Source organism: Lithobates pipiens, unplaced genomic scaffold (genome assembly GCF_037356315.1).
Source record: "Lithobates pipiens isolate NorthernLeopardFrog02 unplaced genomic scaffold, aLitPip1_a1.2 Scaffold_18, whole genome shotgun sequence".
NCBI classification, from domain to species: Eukaryota; Metazoa; Chordata; class Amphibia; order Anura; family Ranidae; genus Lithobates; species Lithobates pipiens.
The window spans coordinates 340,404,172-340,423,380 of NW_027507758.1; the positions used below are offsets into that span (position 1 = coordinate 340,404,172).

Sequence of the window (19,209 nt, forward strand, 5' to 3'; positions counted from 1 at the left end):
TAATCGATTACGCATTTACAATAACCTAACCCATGTTCTGCTATATTTTACCCACTGTTCTCACTTTGAGAGACCTGCAAACAAATGCAAATGTCCGTATGCGAACCAGTTTAACTTCTTCCCTGGTCTCTGGAAAACACAATTCTTATGTTAATCAGCAGTATTGGATCTTACTCAGGAAAAGTTTACACAGCCTGACAATAAGAGAAGATTAAAGAAACACAAGAAAAAACAATACTCATAACTGAAACATCTTTTAACCCCACAAAAAAAACATAATACCAATTCAGAGGTTTATCCCTAAAAGTACAAACCAAAAAATGAATATCTATATCAAGGTCCTCTATCATATTCTGAACCTGAAACTTACATCAACCCTTTTTCATAGCCGGGAAACATTGACCAGAATATTCTTACCATACCTGCAGCTCACTAAGTTCTGCTAACATTGTTTCCCCCAGTGCTATATTTGAGTAACCATGCGTCTACCTCCATTTTGACTCTAAGCAACTGTCCTACATATTGCTTTTTAGTTTGTAGACCCCGCATTTGCGTTTTACACTGGAAATGGGTTTGATTACCATGGGTTCCATGCTGTGGATGGCTACCCCACCTGGCTGAATAACACACATGAAGCCTTGGGGTCGTTTTCGGGTATAATTTCCTTTCGATATCATTATTCGCCACCCGACAATATTTTGAAATGTGACCCCCCCTTTTACACAAAAAACATTTTAGTTCTGGTTTCCCTGCATAGGCCATTTTTTTAGCATATGGCGCTGGAAACCCACATTGCTGGATACTATTACTGCGATTGGACTGCACAGACTTTACACTTTCGTTGTCTGAGGAGTCATCAGAAGTTTCAACTCCTGAGTCAATTTCAAGTGCAGTTATCCCACCTTTATTTGCTTCTTCCACATCGATTCCCATCACAGTACTATCATTTGCAGTGATAATAGCATACGGGTTTTCTTCATGTTTCACTTCTAGCTTTTCTGTACACTGAGCATCTGCGGAGGGTACCTCCACTATTGCACACTTGGAGGATAATTCCATTATGGCTGCTTGTGCCTTAAGCATTGTGATAACCTGCAAATTCCCAGCCTCCCTTTGATTCAAAGAGGCAATGCAACTTTCTCTTAATTTACACGTTTGTTCTAATTCATCTAATCTCTGTTGCAATACACATTTCTCAGTCACTAATTGTTTAATCCGACTACGAGCATCTGCATCAGCCTTTTCAATCCTCATTGCTATATCACTTACCTGTTCCATCACTTTTTCTCTATCAGCAAACCATTCTAATTCTTTTTGTTCCGCAATTTCTTTCATTCTCATTAACATGCATAAGGCATTGGCCATTCTCTGTTTCCTGCCTTTTTTTGATTTATTACTTATGAGACTGTTATGTGTATTACATTGTCTCAAAAGTTCATTGAATTGATATGTTAAGTTACTTTCGTGAGTAAGTTGAAATCTAATCCCACCATGCTTGCTAATGAAACCTTCAATGGCTTCCATTGATATGCTAATTAGCCTATCCACACTACGGTTACTCCACCAGTTGCTTAGACAATAGAAACCAGACAAACAACTAGATAACCCCCACAAAGACAGATTCCTACCAACAAACAAACAAAAAAAAAAAAAAAAAAAATAGATACGAACCGTTTAAATTTCCAGTGACTTGTGGTTCTACAGCATTCAAGACACAAGGCACACTCTTAATGCCTTAGGCTGCAGGTTATTTTTACCAGAGCTATTTCACTCTCACCTGGGTAGAAATAAAACCTATATTTCCCCCAAAAACAGAAAACAAAAAAAAAAAATACAAATCCGTTTACCCACGAATTTCTTTAGGAGAACACACTCTTATTCAATGCCCTCCTATCGGATAGCAGGTCATAGGGAATTTCTATTGGGACAGAAAGCTTTTTCACAATCACGTGGATATTTCCACTTTTCCCTCAAAATTGTATGGTTTATCCTGTCAATCTGCGGTTATATCACATAACCAGGGATGATCAGTCCCTTATCTCGCCAGTGCGCCAATTTGCCCTCTGGTTACAAGTTTGCAGCAAACACAACAATACGTACATATATATATATATATCAGTCACAGTTCTCACCAGGTTTTACGCGTGCGTTTTACCAGTGAACTATCTCACAGAATCTTCCTGCTCATCCAAGCGTGGTTTCAGAATTCGCGAGCCAGCGCCAATCTTGTCCACACTAGAGATGACTTTCAGTTCTGGGTGTCTTTGAGGGTCCTCGTGCCTTACAGGGACTCAGAAACAAAAATACATTAGATTTTCGTGGATTCTGTGTAAAAATACGTTTTACACGCCTTCTGGGGTGCCAAATGAAGTAACTGATCAATTCAATCTATTATTATTATTATCAGTTATGTATTCCTTTGTCTAGTCCCTATAGTTTAGCTATCAATCTATTACGCCAAGTACATGTTATTGTTAATATCACAATACTACCACTCTTGGCTATGAAATCAATACACGGTCTAAGATCAATCAAATCTCATTTATTTCCCAAGGAAATAATAAAGCGTGCATAAGGTATCAATAGAAGTTACAATAATACATAGCATACAATCAAAGTACAATATAAGCCATACTTATCAGACCTTCGCAGCTAAGCCTCATGATGGAATAGAGAGAGACCGAACTCATGGTCGCAACCCTTTTTGTTAAACATACCTCAGCCATACCACACCCCATAGCCCATCCTACTTTTCCCGTAGACCAATCAGCGTCTCTGGGGCGTTTCCTCCCCCAGGCTAATTACCTCGGACAGTCCTGCCATACTTGGCCTCTGGGGGGCAGTGTCTGCCCATGAATTGCAACTGCTCTGACTGGATTCCCATCTTGTGGCTCGATCTCGGACGCCCCTCCCGCTCACCAGCTGTCTTTTGTTCTTGCAGACAAGCCGGCACCATATTGTCTTTGAAGTTCAGTACATTCCAGGTGGGCTGAATATAACTCATTCTGCTATCCAGATTGTGTCTTGGTGTCACATTCCTTGCTTTTAAACATGTGAGACTGCATGGCATCAATATGGCTGAGTTCGGCTGTACAAACAGCTGTGTAGATGTATAATATTAATTCCTGTTTGATTCCAACACCTACCGTGAACATACGTACGTTATACACTCCCAAGAGAAAAGGTGGACTAGGCTTCCCAGATCTGTTAAAGTATGACTATGCTGCACAGCTGGTTCACATTACTAGATCCCACAGCTCACAACCTCATCCAATTTGGATGCAGATAGAGGCCGAAGGCTGTAAGACACACCCAATTTCCTCCATTCTTTGGTTATCCCCTAAGCAAAGACCCCCGATTCTACATCTGGCACTCTCTATCTCTTTGAGCATTTGGGACAGACTACTTAAATCTCACAAGTTCCAATCCTTACATACTCCATTATCACCAATATAGGGAAATGCAAACTTCACCCCGGGCCTCACCCCTAGAATGTTTGAATGGTGGACGAACAAGGGGCTACTGAGAATAGCAGATATATGTGATCATAGGCGCATCTTGACTAGAAAAGCACTAGAGGATAAACATCAGCTACCGATCTCAGTATTCTTTAGATACACACAGATAGCGCATTTCCTATGTACTATATCAAGAAATTTAGACATAGCTACGATGACCCCAATGGAACAATTGTGTACACAGTACGATAAGATCAGAGGGCATATCTCTGAAATATACACAGTCCTAACAATTTTACTGAAAAGTTAGAATATATGAAGAGATGGGAGGCTGACCTCCAGGAAAGTATTGAGCTTGACGAGTGGCACAAAATAGCCCAGGGGACCACGAAATCCATCATAAATACTTCATTAATAGAAACAAATTTCAAAGTCTTAATGAGATGGTATATGGTCCCGGCAAAACTGGCGACCTTCATACCCGAGGCATCACCTCAATGTTTTTGTGGCTGTGGACAACTAGGGACGATGCACCACATATGGTGCCAGTGTCCCAAGGTGAGGTGCTATTGGATCAGGGTGTACAATTTTGTGTATGCCCTCACACAGGTAAACCTGATTAAATCCCCAAGACAGGCATTGCTGGGTGCCGAGGTAGAATCGGCCTCAAAATTCCAAAGGCGTCTTATAATGTTTATATTTACAGCAGCTAAAATTACAATAATAAATTCATGGAAATCGTTGGTGGTGCCATTTGACCAGCTCAAACACAACTCTCCTGGATCATGCTTAACAAACGAATGACAGCAACTTTAAATGATAAAATGCAACAGATTGAAAAGATATGGAGTCCCTGGATCCAGTACTTAACGGGAGACTCTAGGACTAGATTGGTGTAGGGGGGCCGGTGGGGGGCAGAAGTCGGGGTGTGGGGGTCACTTTATACATTTCTAACTCTTTATTTCTTCCTTTCTTATTAAACTACCTTTCCTTGGGTACAACTATCCTCTTTGGCACCCCTAATTGGGCTGACAAAATAATGTTGGTCATCTTGCCTAAATCTAAAAATGTTAATTTAGCTTAGACACAGACCCCACTAGAATAACACTAATGTAACAACAACAATATTAATTACATCTCAGATGGTAATATGTCACTGCCATATCATAGAAAGTTTATATTTGTCTTAAGTGTGATGTTGCAAATACCACTACAAAACTGTTTACATATTTTGTTCCTCTGTTTTACTATGGAAAATGTGAAAACTTGAAATAAAACCCATTGAAACAGAAGTCATTGAGGGAAAGGTGTACACAATTTACAAGAAAAAGCCCAAGTCTACTAGCTCTATACTCGGAAAAAGGGGTCTTTTCGCTCTGCTCAGGCATCAACTTCAAAACAAAAGCTTAGTACTAAGCCTGCCCAGAGGCCCTCCTCAAAATGAAGATGCTCCAACACTTCTCAGAGTGGGGGGGGACATTTATTAGCATTTGTCTCAGTCCTTTGGGCCCAATCTGCCTTTTTTTAGGGAGTACAAAAGAGATTTTCTATCACTGCCCTTTCCTCACTTCCTGACCTACAATCTGCAGATTTTCTGGACACCTTGTGCCAACTTCAGTCAAGGAGTGGTTGTACCAGTTTCTCAGGGGAATGGTTTTTCTTTTTTTTTTCTTTTTTTTGCAAACCTAATCACAGTTCCCAAAAAAAAACAATGGAGGTATCTGCTCCATATTGGAACTACAATCTCTACACATGTTTGTATTAAAATTCCATATGGAATCAGCAAGATCTGTCATTGCTTTTCTCAGACAAGGGGGATTTCTGATATCAATAGACAAAAAAAAAAAAAAAATGCTTACAATATCTATACATCCCAATCTTTCCCACAGATCAAGGCTTTCCACTTTTTGCTATAGGAGACCAACACTTCCAATCTGTAACACAAACATTTAGGCTCACCTCTGCATCTCAGGTAATCACAAGTTGTTTGCCCCCACTTCTTGCTCTGCTGTGGACCAAGGGCATTAATGTCACAGGATACTTGGACAATCTTCTGCTGAAGGACACCTCAGCCACATTATCTGCTAACTTCGAAAGGATTCCATCAAATCTTTTTTTTTTTTTTTTTTTAATATAATCTTTATTTTATAATTATTTCATTTTAGACGACATTTAATAAAAATACTTTTTGGATATCCTATAGATACAGAAATTTCCATTATATAAGTAAACTCATTCTCTCTTTCTGTATCCTTAAACTTTTATTTCTCTTTTATCGAAACTAGAGTTTCTCTATCACATTATAAATCTATGCATGTATCTATTTTCAACACATTTTCATCCAATTAATATAACAATCCAAAATACTATCTACCTCCTAAATTTATTTTACCAAGACTCACACAAAAGAAACAAACTCGGTGCACATAAACCATACACAATCCCCCCAAAAAAAGGTGGGGGAAAGGAAAAATTGCTCTATATATATTTAGATAATATTGCAAAGGTTCTAAACTACTACCATTGTTGCCATATCCTTAAAGTTTGTTCTCTTAGACCTGTTTCTGTCTTTCCTTCAAATATTCTTTAATCATATTTCCAAAGTCCACCCTCCAGCCCTCACATGATCTGGGGTACTTGGGTCAAATCTTTGACACAGTCCAAAGCTATCATTTTCCTTCCTCCAGAAAAAAAAAGCTTCTTTAAAGGACCCACATGTGCACCCTCAGATCCATAAGGCACCCCTCAATTTGCTTCTGTATGAGGGTTCTATCCTTTTGAGGCTGTTCCCGTTGCCGAGTTTAACTCTAGCTCATTATCCTCGTGTGATGGAACAAACCGACTCACTCTCTGGATCACCCTATGCATCTATCCAGCCAGAGAAAACTCCCTGGCATGGTGATCTCTACCTATGCCCTGAAAACTGGAAAGCCATTTCTTCACATGACCTTGATGGTAGTGACAATGGATTCCAGCTTCACAGGCTAGGGAAGGGGAGGGAGAGGGATTCTACAACTTACTAACTGAGGTCCTCAGAGGTGCCAAGACTTCCCATCATTATTCCGGAATGTAGAGCCATCAAACTAACTATTTGCCGCAAGTTGCTTCAAGCGGTCACCTAGGTTTTTGGTTTCCTTAACTAATTTATGTGGGGCTGTTGGCAGTTCTGTTTATAATGTTGTTGTCCATCCTTAGTTTATTGCTTTGGGATGTCCACTAGTCTATTACAGGGCTAAAAATATCAAGTCCTGAGCTACTAACCAGGCCTTAAGGGTTACTCGCCACCAGTTGCTCCACCCCTAAACATGCCCCTCTTCTCTCTCTGGGCGATTGCTGGGAGAACAGCTCCCTTTCAACCCCGCCTGTCAGTGGTGCTTGCTCCCACCCATACCCCGAGGCAACCCCACACTTTTGATGGCTGGTCTATGAATGCAAGCAATGTATCCTGTACTGTACAATTTAAGATATTGGGCATTTTGACTTACAGTACCCGAATAGTCCTTGTCTTTGAGTACAGTACAGAATACAGGCCCCTCACCTCTGTTTTCTATGGTCACTCCTTATTACTTGCACAAAATACTGGCATTTCACTAAGTGGGGCATTAAGGGTGACCCTAGCAAGTTTTTTTTGCCAGCATCCATTCACCTGAAGGTAGTATGCATATAACCATGGTCTATGAATACAAGCCCTTTGTCCTGTAGTGTACTTCAAGACAAAGAATTTACAGGTAAGTCAGAATTACCATTTTTGTACAAGGCTCACTTGCATCTCTGCTTCGTGTACAGAACCCTGTGTTAGTAAAACACAAGGCTCTACACTGTCATTAGCTAAGCCGATTAGCAGGTCCCAGCCATAAATCATTGGCTTGGACCTGCTAACCGGCTTCCGTATAGCAAATGACAGCATAGAAAATGCCAGATCATGTACATGTTTTGGCGCAGCATGGACGTCCTGCCGCAGTAAAAAAAAAAAAAAAAAAGGTGGCGATTGGTCGGCGAGTGGTTATTAAATGTCATTTTAACCTTTTTACCCTTGCCGTTTGAAAATAATTACACCTTTTGGCCATGTAACTCAAACAATTAGAACCTATCCTGACTTCATGGTACCAAGTTCGACCACAGAATCGCATTACAAAAGGGAGGTTCTAATTTTCTCAGCAAAAACACCATTATATAAGCGTACTATACCAGATTCTTTTTTTTTTTTTCGGGGTACAAATATCGTTTTGGGTAAGTGCTATAGATACCAGTCATTTACTGGTGGTGTATAAGTCACTTATTTAAAGCAGAACTTCACCCAAATAGGGAAGTTCAACTTGTCTGCCTCCTTCCCCCCTGCCCCCTCTCTAAGTTTTGGCACTCCTTTTTTTTTGGGGGGGGGGTGGAAGAGCGGGTACCTGGTGTTGACAGGTACCTGCTCCCACTTCTGGTCGGATCACTGCTGTGATCTGAGCAGAAGTTACCCCCCCTTTCACATCACAGGTCTCATAAGGCTGAGGGACTATTCACAATGTGGAATGCAGCTCATGCATGCATACAGTGGGAAGCCCACTGTGAAGCTACAAGCTGTTACAGCCAGCTTCCCAAAGTAAACATGTTTCTAGGGTGAATAACCACTTTAACAACACATGCACTAGGAATATTAATCTACAATGAATGTTGGATTTAATGCTTTTTAAAATTGGCCCTCATATGTACTTAGCCTGGATAAAAATCTATTAATCAGTCTATATAATACTTGCCTGTATGCAAACCTGAAAGTCCTTACAAAAATGGCCAAATAGCATTGTAAGTGGAACAACCATCCCTAATCAAAGAAGTTGTCCTTCAAAACAATCTGTCACCCACATATAATTCTATTTTAACATCTCTTCCCTGATGATTTGGCAACTTTTCACACAGGCCATGTAATTGAAATGAATAACACCTGTCCGACTTTCTAACACCAGTGTGAATGAATTATGGAAATAGAACTGGGTCATTTCACTAAATTTCACACCTCCCATGTTTTTCAACAGTCAACATTTGCCTTGACAGATTCCATGGTGGTTGGATTACCCATGTGGTTATACATTTTGGGGTATGTTTCTGACAATTATAAACTCAAGGAATTCAGCTACTTTGTAAAATGTGCTGGATTAGTAGGGGATAAGTCAAATGAGATGCATGCCACCTTATGGAGGCATTTCTTTAATTTACAGTTTCAATTTTTTCTGAGCGCGAGGAACATTGCTATCACTATGCTTCTGTTACAGTGACTCTGGATCCTCTGGTGAAAACTCAGTGTCTCTCCTGTCAAAGCTCCAGGAGTATTGTAATAGCTGCATTCTCTGAGCTCCCTAGGTGGCATGCACCTTGTTGAAATTAAGTCATAGTATACCAGCACATTTTTACAAAGTGGCTGAATTTCTGGAGTTCAGCTTTGAAGTTTAACTAAAGACAATTTTTTTTATTGATAGAGTGGAGCGGGACTAAAACATTTGTCAGGGTTTTTAGTGCCGTTAGTGCTCCTGTTAGGGAGATTCTCCCTCTGTCCTGTTTATGGTTATCATCAAAAGTGGACGTAAAAGACCATTCCAGATTTTAGGTTATCTCCAGAACAGGAATATCTTCCAACAGGGACACTAGTTCTGGTAACCTTGGTGACAAAAAGGGATTCCCTCACTTCAGAGAGATTTTCTCTCACTGTTTGGCTATAAGATAGGAAGTGAAGGGAAATATCCCCAATGGGACACAGATGGCAAAAATAAACCTTATGGGAGTTATAACCGCACTTTCTGTGTTGCCTTTATTTCTACTTTAAAACTGAGAAAGCTACTTTGGATGAGTGGTGAAATTTCTTTAGTATTGCAGAACAAGTCTAGGTGTATGTAATTAACCACTACAGAGTATACCATGACCTGGATAAATAAGAAGCATATTTCAGTTCTTGGTAGATGTTATAGAATTAACCCATCCGGCAGTCTCGCAGGGACCCGGTTAATGCGTGCATTTCTGGGTTTGTACACCTGCTGATTTCATGACATTGGTGTCCTATTCTCCCTATTTGATTGTTTATTTAATGGAGAATGCAACAGGAGGTGCCGTGACACAGAAAGTGGGGACAGAACACCTAAAGACCTATACACACCATCAGTTTTTCTGCTGAGTTTTTCCTTCAGATTTATCAAAACCATATAATATGAGGTCAAACCTTAGGCGTTTCAATTTTTATGCAATAAGACAGGCCCTTGCACTACATGGTTTTGGTAAATCTGAAGGAAAAACTTAGCATAAAAACTGATAGTGTGTATGGGGCATAAAACTTCTAATGCCCCGTACACACGGTCACATTTTCCAATGGAAAATGTTCCATGGGAGCTTTTTGTCTGAAATTCCGACCGTGTGTAGGCTCCATCGGACATTTTCCCATCGCACAAAATTTTAGATCTGGTTCTCAAATTTTCCAACAACAAAATCTGTCGCACAAAGTAACAAGCATGCTCGGAATCAAGCAGAAGAGCCGCACTGGCTATTGAACTTAATTTTTCTTGGCTCGTCGTGCATGTTGTACGTTACCGCGTTCTTGATGTTCACAATTTCCGACCAACTTTTTGTGACAGTATGTATGCAAGACAAGTTTGAGCCAGCATCCATTGGAAAAAATCCATGGATTTTGTTGTCAGAATGTCCGATCATGTGTACAGGGCATAAGTGGACACAGGGTTTGACACAAGGAGAGGAGTATCCAAGACATATAGAGAAAGATTCTGGTCTTTTATAACACAAATATCACTTTTCGGCTGACTTGCTCTTTATTATAGTTATAAAACAATCAACTCATTCTCCCTTATTGCTTTATTCATTATACCCTGACAGGAAAAAATGCCTTAAACTGCTGAAGCATTTATTGGAACTGCTTAAAAATGATGGAAGACAGGGAAGAAAGCTGGATAAGTTCTGTTCATATTATGCAAAGACTGCCTTGCTTCACCTATGTGCAGAACATCCTAGAGATGAAGAATGGAAACTAGAAGACCTAGATATGTGCTTTAATAGATATATACAATTTTTTCTGTCTTGTCTTGCAGATGCGTGTCTACCAAATTTTTTTATACCATCGCATAATCTCTTCAACCAGGACAGTGTTAAATGCAATTTGCTTCATGATCTAATAGTTGATGAGATAAAACACGGCTATCCATTGTTTAACTTATAGAACTGGACCTTGGCTCTAAACAGTGGCCAAGCTTTAGATGTTGAGGGTCACACTCCCAAAGCATCGTGTCCCACTACCAATCCATTGTGTCCCAACTGCGTGAAACAATCAAGGACAATACTTCTACCTCAAACTGAAAAGCTGAGGGTTTTTGCAAGGTCAATTTTGTCAAAATAAGTCAAAACTTTTAAAATGTCTAAACCACTGGCAACACAAGTCAGTACACCCCTAAGTGAAAATGTCAAAATTAGGCCCAAAGTTTTAACATTTTGTGTGGCCACCATTATTTTCCAGCACTGCCTTAACCCTCTTGGGTACGGAGTTCACAGGTTGCCACTGGAGTCCTCTTTCACTCCTTCATGACGACATCACAGAGCTGGTGGATGTTAGAGACCTTGCGCTCCACCACCTTCCATTCGAGAATACCCCACAGATGCTCAATAGGGTTTATGTCTGGAGAAATGCTTGGCCAGTCCATCACCTTTACCCTCAGATTCTTTAGCAAGGCAGTGGTCTTCTTGGAGGTATTTGGGGTCATTATCATGTTGGAATACTGCCCTGTGGCCCAGTCTCCGAAGGAAAGGGATCATGCTCTGCTTCAGTATGTCACAGTACATGTTGGCATTCATGGTTCCCTCAATGAACTGTAGCTCCCCAGTGCCGGCAGCACTCGTGCAGTCCCAGACCATGACACTCCCACTACCATGCTTGACTGTAGGCAAGACACTCTTGTCTTTGTACTCCTCACCTGGTTGCCGCCGCACATGCTTGACACAATCTGAACCAAATAATGTTATCTCTTTAACAAAAGTTTTTATTATTAATTTACAATTTTACTTTCCAATACAATAGGCTTACATTCAGAATTCAGTACAGGTGTTTCACGGTATAATATAAATTCAAGCAGGCTGTTTCCTAGTAATGTAGTAATTTCCTTAGGCCGGGCAGGCCCGGGTTTTCCCATGACTGCAACAGAAGCATGTCAAACAATATTCTGAAAGCCCATGTTAATCATCTGCAGTAAATTGGTATAACGATAAGAGAAGAAGGAAAGAAGGAGATGTTTTAAGGGTCAAGAGTTGATTAGAAGAGTTGGTAGAATAAAAAGCAGGGGAGGAGTAGTGAGGGTCAAAAAGAGAAAGAAAAAAAAAGGAAGAGGAGTCGGGGAAGAGAGGGGGGGAACGAGAGAAGGGAATGGGTTCACAGGTTGTGCCCAGCCGGTCCTTACAGTGACAATAAAGCAATATCAAATCTAGGAGAATGATGGTATGCGATCCAGGGTTGCCAGACCCGTAGGAACTTGGCATGAGTGTCAGAAAGAACAGAAGACAATTTTTCATTGATCATAACATCGTTCAGTCGGTTCTTGACTGCCTCAAAACTCAGGGCTGGGGTTCTCCATGCTCTTGCTATTGTCAACTTAGTCGCAGTAAAGAGGTGTTGCGCCAACTGTCGTTCTGGGCGTAGTAGTGTAGTGATTGGTTTGCCAAGAAGTGCCTCAAACGGATCTCTTTTAAGATTTACTCGAAGTAGACTACGGAGTAATACGTAAACCCTGACCCATAGTCTGCACACCCGCGGGCACATCCACCAGATATGGGCCATGGTGCCCTCCTGGGCGCATTCCCTGAAACAGAGAGGGGAACAGGTGGGGGCAAAGCGAGGTGTAATACCACCGGTACAAGACCTTATAGGCATTTTTCCAAAATAATTACATTGCGCGAGCAGTTGGATATGGCTAGGGACATGGCCTGCCAGTCCTCCGGGTCAAGCTTCTTCCCCAACTCCTTCTCCCACTGTAAATGATAAGACCTCAATGGAGGTCTCTTCTTAGAGATCAAAGCTGAGTATATCAGAGATATCAGACCAGGCGAGTGGGGCCTGGATCTACAGATACTCTCGAACGGTGTCAACCTGTATTGGGCGTCAAGATGAGTGGTCACGGTCCGGCTTAGGAATCATCACCACGTTTGCTGTCAGAAGATCCGGGGTGAGGGGATATCCTTTTTTAACTGAATTGTACATTGCTACCAGGTGGGGAGCTACGACTGATGCCAACTTCCTATAATAAAGCGCGGTGTACCCGTCAGGTCCAGGGCGCTTTCCCACCTTAAGTTCTTTTATTGCTTGTAAAACTTCTGAGAGCTGAATATCCCTATCCATGAGGGTTACATGAGCCCCCGATAAGGATGGGAGTGAAAGGCTCTCAAGGAAGTCTGCCATATTCTGAGCTGCATTCCCCTCCGGCGCCGTGTACAGCTTCGCAAGGCGAAACCCAAATTCCTCCAGGACATGTTTCGGGTTCCCTGATAGGACATTGTTTCGATCTCGTAGGGTGATTGGGTTTAATTTAGGGGCAAAAGTTCGGAGTCTGTTGGCCAACATACGATTCGGCTTATTTTCTCTCATATACCATCTCTGACGGGACCAGCGTAGAACACGCTCAGCCCCCTCAGAGAGGCACAGGTCGAGCTCCGATCTGGCTTGTTCCAGCAACTTACGGTTGCCCGGGGTGGGAGATTGCTTAAACGTCTCAGATAGTGACACCAATCGGGACTCAAGCTCTTTCTGTTTTGTCTCCCTAGCTCTCTTACGAGCCGAAGCCAGGCCAATTATCCGACCACGGAGTACCGCTTTATAGGCCTCCCAGAGGACCACCGGAGACTTCACCGAGCCCAGATTGTCTCGAAAGTAATCCTCCAAAACCCTAATAATCTCCTCTGTCACTCCTACATGGGAAATAAGCAAATCATTCATCACCCAGGGAGAAAAGCTGGGTCTATCAAGGATTGAGTGGCAGACGACCAGCACAGGATCGTGATCCGACCACGGGACAGCTAAGATTGAGGCCGAAACCACTAACGGAAGGTGGCGTCTGAGCATAAACATATGGTCTATCCTTGAGTGGACCTAGTGGGGGTGAGAATAATGGGTATAGTCCCTGCTTTGAGGATGACACTCCCTCCACAAGTCAACAAGGTCGTGTGTTTGCAAAGAGCATGTAAACTTTTTACCCCCTGCCGACTGGCCGTTTCTCTCGGGCGGGTGCTTATCCAGTTTGGGGTTTAATATGAGATTAGAGTCGCCCGCAAGAAGGAGGGTGCCCTTGCAGTGAGACGTCAGCAGGGTACAGACATGGGTCAAGAAGGGCCCTGGGTTCACATTCGGGGCATAGTACGTCATTATGGTAACCTCCGTGTCATAAATGGTGCCTTGGAGCAGTAAGTACCTGCCATCAGGGTCTGCAATCTGTTTAGCACAACTAAATTGAACCGATTTGCAAAAAAGCCACGAGAACCCCCCTTTGTTTAGTGGAAGCATTTGCCAAAAATACCTGAGGAAACTGAGCATCAAAGTACCTAGGATAGGAGGTCTCAGAAAAATGCGTCTCCTGTAAACAAGAAGAAAGGAAGGGGTAGAAGCAGTGAAGAGGGGGAAGGAAAAGAAAAGTAAAGTGTCATATCAGAAAAGGTAGTAGAAGCATGCAGTGCTGTGAACAAATAACTTTTCAACAGTAAGATTGCTACGGGTCGTGGGTTTAACATCCCACTACTTGGGCGGGTGTTGACTCGAACGTTAGTCGGAAACCACTCGGCATAACATAAACAGTAATTCTGAATATTGGAGAACATGTCAACAATGGCATATAAGTGTAAACCGCAAAAAGAACAGTGAACAAAATAATTTTTTAGAAACAAATTAGTGTATATGGGGAACCTCAGCCCAGAAATAAACAACATGAACCCAGTGTCATCTGAGTTAAACATACAAACGGGTGTACCTGTTAACCGCGGGGCGGGCGCAAGGCCTCACCCCATCAGGGTGGAAATGATCAGGGGCCAAGTCCGTATTGTATGTACAAAAAAAACAAAAACGTACCATAGTCCACAGATGGCCATGGTAAAAGGCCCCCTGGACTACAAGTGCCTGGCATCATGTGTCATGGTTTACGACTGGACTGGCCTCCAAGGGACAAAAAAAAAAAAGGAGGGGGGGGGGTGAGGAGGGGTGGTCCGTCCAATACCGCTGTATGCGGAGATCAGGATAATAAGGGGCGGGGGAAAAAAGAATAAAAAATCAAAAGCGAGAAATTGAAATTTAACATGACAATTAGAGCTCAATATATAAAAGATAGTCAATATTGGAAAAAAATAAAATAAATGAATAAAAGAGGGGAATCTAAAAAGTTTGTGTAATTGGGGGGGGGGGGGGAGAGAGGAGAAGGCAGTCATTACCTGACAGCAACAAATGTTCAAGGAAAGATCAAACTGGCCCTCCAGTCCACCATTATCAGCCGGCAAGGTGGACCTTTATAGTCCGGGGGTTCTGGATCAGCATAGTCTGTCGGAAATTCAAATGAAAGCTAGTTTACTTCTTATCCCAGTCACAGATGTGGTTCAGAGGCGTTTAGCTCCATCCTCCCGGTGGCATAAATTGCAACAGGCTCAAGAACTATATGCCTGCTGTACGGGGGCAGGGGAAAAACAAAACAGAAACAAAAGGTGGAATTTAGTAATTTTCTAACGGTGTCCGTCTGTAGAAATCTCATGAAATCTTTGGGCCTTGAGAGAGCGGAGGGCTTGGGATCCATGCTGAGAGGATTGTGAGGATCTCGTTGGAGCCCGGGAGGGACCCAGGCGGGCCACGGAAGCTTCGGGTTGAGTAGGAGGGAGGTCAAATTGCAGCTCCTGGAATTGTCGCCTCAGATCCGGCAAGGATGAGGCGTGAAACTGACGTCCCAGGTGATAAAAAGAGTTTAAAGGGGAACCCCCACCTATAACGGATGTTTCTGGCTTGCAGGATTTGTAGATAGGGCTTCATGTTCCGCCTTTTAGCAATAGTGACCAGGGAAAGATCTGCGAACAGTTGGAGGGAGCTTCCCTGGAATGTAATGTCTGGTAATTCTCTGGCCGCTTGGAGAAGCCGTTCCTTGGTCCTGTAGAAGTGAAATTTTATGATCAAATCCCTGGGGGGGGGCCCTCAGTTGGCTTGGGGGCGAGGGACCTATGTATACGGTCGAATTGTAGGCGCCCGTAGGTATATCAGGTGCAAGCTCCTGGAAGAACGCTGTAGCTGTTCCCTGGAGGTCTGTAATGGTCTCCGGGAGGCCGCGTATATACGCAAATTTCCTCTGCGAGCCCTATTTTCTGAGTCCTCAAGTTTGTCCTGGAGATTAGTAAGTTCAGAATTCAGTTTCTCCACCTCTTCCTCATGTCCCTCCAGTACCGTGGTTGTTAGGTCCATCCGCTCTTCCAACTGATTAGTGCAGTGTCCTAGCTCTTTAAGACCCTTCACCAGCTCGGCAGACAGCTTGCGAGATGCCGCAGTGATCTCGTCCCTTACTATGGTGCGGAATTTCTGTAGCAAAGCTTCAGAGTTAGTGTCCACTGGACTTGTTAGGTTAGAGGGGAACTGTGACAGGCTATCCTCTGAGTGCTGTGTGGTATCATCAGGTACCAGCGGTTCGGGCGCCATCTTGCCCTTCCCTTTCGCCTTCCCTCGGACCGGAGAGGATTTCTGTTGCGGGGACGGTTCCGGTGAGTATTATACATACCCGCCGGATACCCAGTAGCGTCCGCAGTGGTCGGGGTAGATGTAACAGTGATTTTTAGCGGGATATGCCTTATCCACCAAGTGAAATGTTCCGACGGCACGGTGCTAGGAAATTATGCTGCCACTATCCCTTGCGACCGCGCATGCACCCCCATTCTATTTACATGTCCATCCCCAGGCCCTCCAGGGCGTTTGAAGTCTAGTTGAGTGGTATTAAGTACTGGGGGGACAGGATCTGTTTTTGGGAGTGTGAGGGGCCTATTGTGGGGGAATGGGTGTACCAAGATGGCCACCGCCTACCTTAGCCTCCAGTGTATTTCTTCCACAGCGTGCGGCCTGTTGGTGCTGGGCCCTGCTGCCGGATCTTTGTCCCTGGCCCCGGGTGGCTCCGCTGAATCGCGATGTCTGCGTTGCCACTCACCGCGTGGATCACGGCACTCGAGCATGGGGGCTCCGGCGTCCTCGTAGGCCGCAAGATGGCGGCCAGCGCCTGAGGAGTAGCACAGGCCGCAGGGCCCACAGATGGTCCGGGGCTCTAATGTTCGGAAAATTATACTCCGGGGACTTACGGGGAGCAATCAGAGTTGTCCGCCGGCCAGAATCCAGTCTGGTAGCGATGGATAATAGTGGATTTTATCTCGTCCGGCGGAGCTCAGCTAAGACGCGTCTTCTCTCCACCACTTCCGGCTACGCCCCCAAATCATTTTATCTCATCAGACCACACCACAGGACATGGTTCCAGTAATCCCTGTCCTTTCTCTGCTTGTCTTCAGCAAACTTTTTGCAGGCTTTCTTGTGCATCATCTTTAGAAGAGGCTTCCTTCTGGGGGCAACAGCCATGCAGACCAATTTAATGCAATGTGCTGTGTATGGTCTGAGCATGGACAGGCTGAACCTCCACTCCTTCAACCTCTGCAGCAATGCTGGCAGCACTCATATGTCTATTTCCCACAGACAACCTCTGGATATGATTCTGAGCACTTGCACTCAACTTCTTTGGTTGACCATGGTGAGGCCTGTTATGAGTGGAACCTGTCCTGTAAAACAGCTGTATGGTCTTGGCCACCATGCTGCAGCTCAGTTTCAGGGTCTTGGCAATCTTCTTATAGCCTAGGCCAGTGATGGCGAACCTTGGCACCCCAGATGTTTTGGAACTACATTTCCCATGATGCTCTAGAACTCTGCAATGTAGTGGAGCATAATGGGAAATGTAGTTCCAAAACATTTGGGGTGCCAAGGTTCGCCATCTTTATATAGAGTAACAATTCTTTTTTTTTAAATCCTCAGAGTGTTCTTGGCCATGAGGCGCCATATTGAACTTCCAATGACCAGTATGAGAGCATGAAAGTGAAAAACCCAAATTTAAACACACCTGCTCCCCATTCACACCTGAGACCTTGTAACACTGAGTCACATGACACCGGGGGAGGGAAAATGGATAATTGGGCCCAGTTTTAGACATTTTCGGTTAGAGGTGTACTCACTTTTGTTGCCAGCGGTTTAAACATTAATGGCTGTTTGTTATTTACACTGTTATACAAGCTGTACACTCATTACTTTACATTGTAGCAAAGTGTAATTTCTTCAGTGTTGTCACATGAAAAGAGAATAAAATATTTACAAAAATGGGAGGGGTGTACTCACTTTTGTGAGATACTGTGGATATTTGGATTGTTATAAGCACATATTACACCCTTTGACCAAATAGTGACCCAAGGAATAGTAAGCATCTCAGTGCTGTATAATTTAGAGTGTTGTCATATCTCATCCTAGTCACTTATTTTTTTTCCTGCGTCCAGCACTCTAGGTGCCACAGAACATTAAAAGAGAAGTATTGACTCATCTAGGTGGATGCAGCATCGATCCCCCGCCAACTCTGCAGTGAGAACTGAGCGATCAAATGCCACTGATCACTTAGTTTGCCCCTTCGCTCTGAGCAAAAAGTGGTCACTGTCAGTCACTGGCTTGCTGCTTTGCTCCTCCAGTGCCCACTGAGGCGCTGGGCTGTGAAGAGGGCAAGAGGGGCTGGTTTATTCTCCAAGCAGTTCGCTAGGAGGCTGAGCCAGCTCCAGGTCCAGACATCTGTGTGGATCCCGACCATCGTCAATAGGCTCAGGTAAGATAAAGGAGGGCAGGGGGGATTCTGTTACTCAGAAGGCTTTTTACCTTAATGGATAGCATGCATTAAGGGAAATAACATTTAGGCTTTAGAACCACTATAAGGCCTTTATATGTAGCAGCTCAAGGGTGAGGGCATTTTTTATTACCGTTGAATAAACTAGACCTATGTTTTTTTACTTTGTGATCTGCACTTTGAGTACACAGAACTAAACATTTCTTTAGGTAAATCGACCAATGTGCAGTCTGTATCTAGGGACAGAAGCTAATTTGGATATTATATTGTCATCTCTGAATTGAAAAAGGGACTTAAAATTACAAGATTTTGGTCATTAGAGTTCTTCTATGTCATTTCATCAACCTACTTCCATTAGGGTCCAATCTGTTTATGAAAGAAAAAAAAATAGAATCAGGTTTACCATTTACATGGCTGGGTGATCTTAATAATTTGTTATTTTTATTGAAAAAAGTAGATGCTATCTAGGCTTGAGGCACTATGGGACTGTTTATATCGGAATCAATCAATGCATCATAAACACCAATCTTCTTATCAATATACTGTGATTTTCATAATGTATGTACAAATCAAACTATATGAAATGCAATAAACGATTCAACAATTACAATTTTTGTTTCATCATTTCAGAAAGATGCGATTTAAACTGGGTTCACACTATTGCGAATTGGATGTGAGTTTCTCTGCATCCAATTTGCATGTCAGGAGCCTGTGGCCATCTCTCTATGGAGCTGGTTCACACAGCTCTGGGACGGCTGCGGAGCAAATTGCACAGGAGTCCTGTGCTTCTTCTGGTCCGAATTCAGCCAATAATTCAGCCAAAAATTCAGACTGAAATCGGACCTGAAATGGTGAAAAGGGAGGCA

At 43.1% G+C, this 19,209-nt stretch overlaps 1 protein-coding gene across 1 annotated transcript in view; it reads left to right on the forward strand.

Annotated features, from left to right (window-relative positions):
* Positions 1-18,953, forward strand: part of LOC143988102 (cyclic GMP-AMP synthase-like) — a 161,269-nt gene extending 142,316 nt beyond the window's left edge. The window contains exon 6 of the mRNA XM_077487385.1: positions 10,317-18,953. Coding sequence (XP_077343511.1) covers positions 10,317-10,656 — 340 coding nt within the window. The 3' untranslated portion in view covers positions 10,657-18,953. The remainder of the gene's footprint in view (positions 1-10,316) is intronic.
* The last annotated feature ends 256 nt before the right edge of the window (positions 18,954-19,209 follow it).